The sequence below is a fragment of the Arabidopsis lyrata genome (genome assembly GCF_000004255.2).
Source record: "Arabidopsis lyrata subsp. lyrata unplaced genomic scaffold ARALYscaffold_8, whole genome shotgun sequence".
NCBI classification, from domain to species: domain Eukaryota; kingdom Viridiplantae; phylum Streptophyta; class Magnoliopsida; order Brassicales; family Brassicaceae; genus Arabidopsis; species Arabidopsis lyrata.
In genome coordinates, this window is record NW_003302548.1 from 12,505,223 (window position 1) to 12,506,059 (window position 837).

The 837-nt window shown below is 36.7% G+C and overlaps 1 protein-coding gene across 1 annotated transcript in view; it reads left to right on the forward strand.

Annotated features, from left to right (window-relative positions):
- The first annotated feature begins 604 nt into the window (after positions 1-604).
- Positions 605-837, forward strand: part of LOC9301775 (putative B3 domain-containing protein At3g49610) — a 1,114-nt gene continuing 881 nt past the window's right edge. Inside the window, exon 1 of the mRNA XM_021016050.1 lies at positions 605-837. This exon is cut by the window's right edge and continues 881 nt beyond it. Coding sequence (XP_020871709.1) covers positions 708-837 — 130 coding nt within the window. The 5' untranslated portion in view covers positions 605-707.

Genomic DNA, 837 nt, shown 5'->3' on the forward strand with positions numbered 1-837 from the left:
GTACCAACTGATTCCCTTGGAGACATGCAGAGCTGATGCCCACCAACGATCGATGAGATAGTCATTGGTTGCGTTTCTGCCGAGGAGATAAAGACACCATTCTGTCTTTAGTGGGGCATCGATTTAGGACAAATAACCAGGTTAGAAATTTCTGTCTTCAGAGAACCAAATCTCTTTGTGACTTTGTTCCAATTCACTTTCGTTCTTGTGCGTTTATCAGAACCACAGCTGTTAGATATATGAGCTTGGATATGACTCCTACTGTCCAAGGTTAAAATCAAAATTAAATAGCCCTGAAAAAAAATTAAAAAGATCTTGAACTGTATTGGGCTTAATAAGCCCATCGACAGTTCTCACATAGTTTTTTATGTTGTGAAAATATTAAAAACGTGCTTATTTCGTTTCTGTTTGGTTTTATGTTAAGTGATCGGTTTCGTTTAGGGTTTCGGTTTAAAGCTGAACTCATCAGGTTGAAGTTGGTTAGTAAAGGATGTACATAAGTTTATTTGGAAATATCTTATAAGATTTTCTGTGATTATCTTCATAATCTATTAGATTTACACAAATTAAGTTTAATGAGAGTATATATATATATATACATAGGTAGAGCTCGTAAAACCAAAAAGAAACGAAAGAGGTTCTATCTAGTTTCCCTGGTCCTCAAGTTTTAGCTTTAGAAGCTTGAATTTTCGGCTCGGGGGATAGATATGTGGTCGCGTTTTCGTGATTTGGCGGATAAAGCTGATATGCTATATGAAAGAGAAGGAGTATCCAAAGACCGCAAGAGTGTCTCAGAAGAAGAAGAGAAGACGAGGTTCAGTATTTTGGTGGATTACG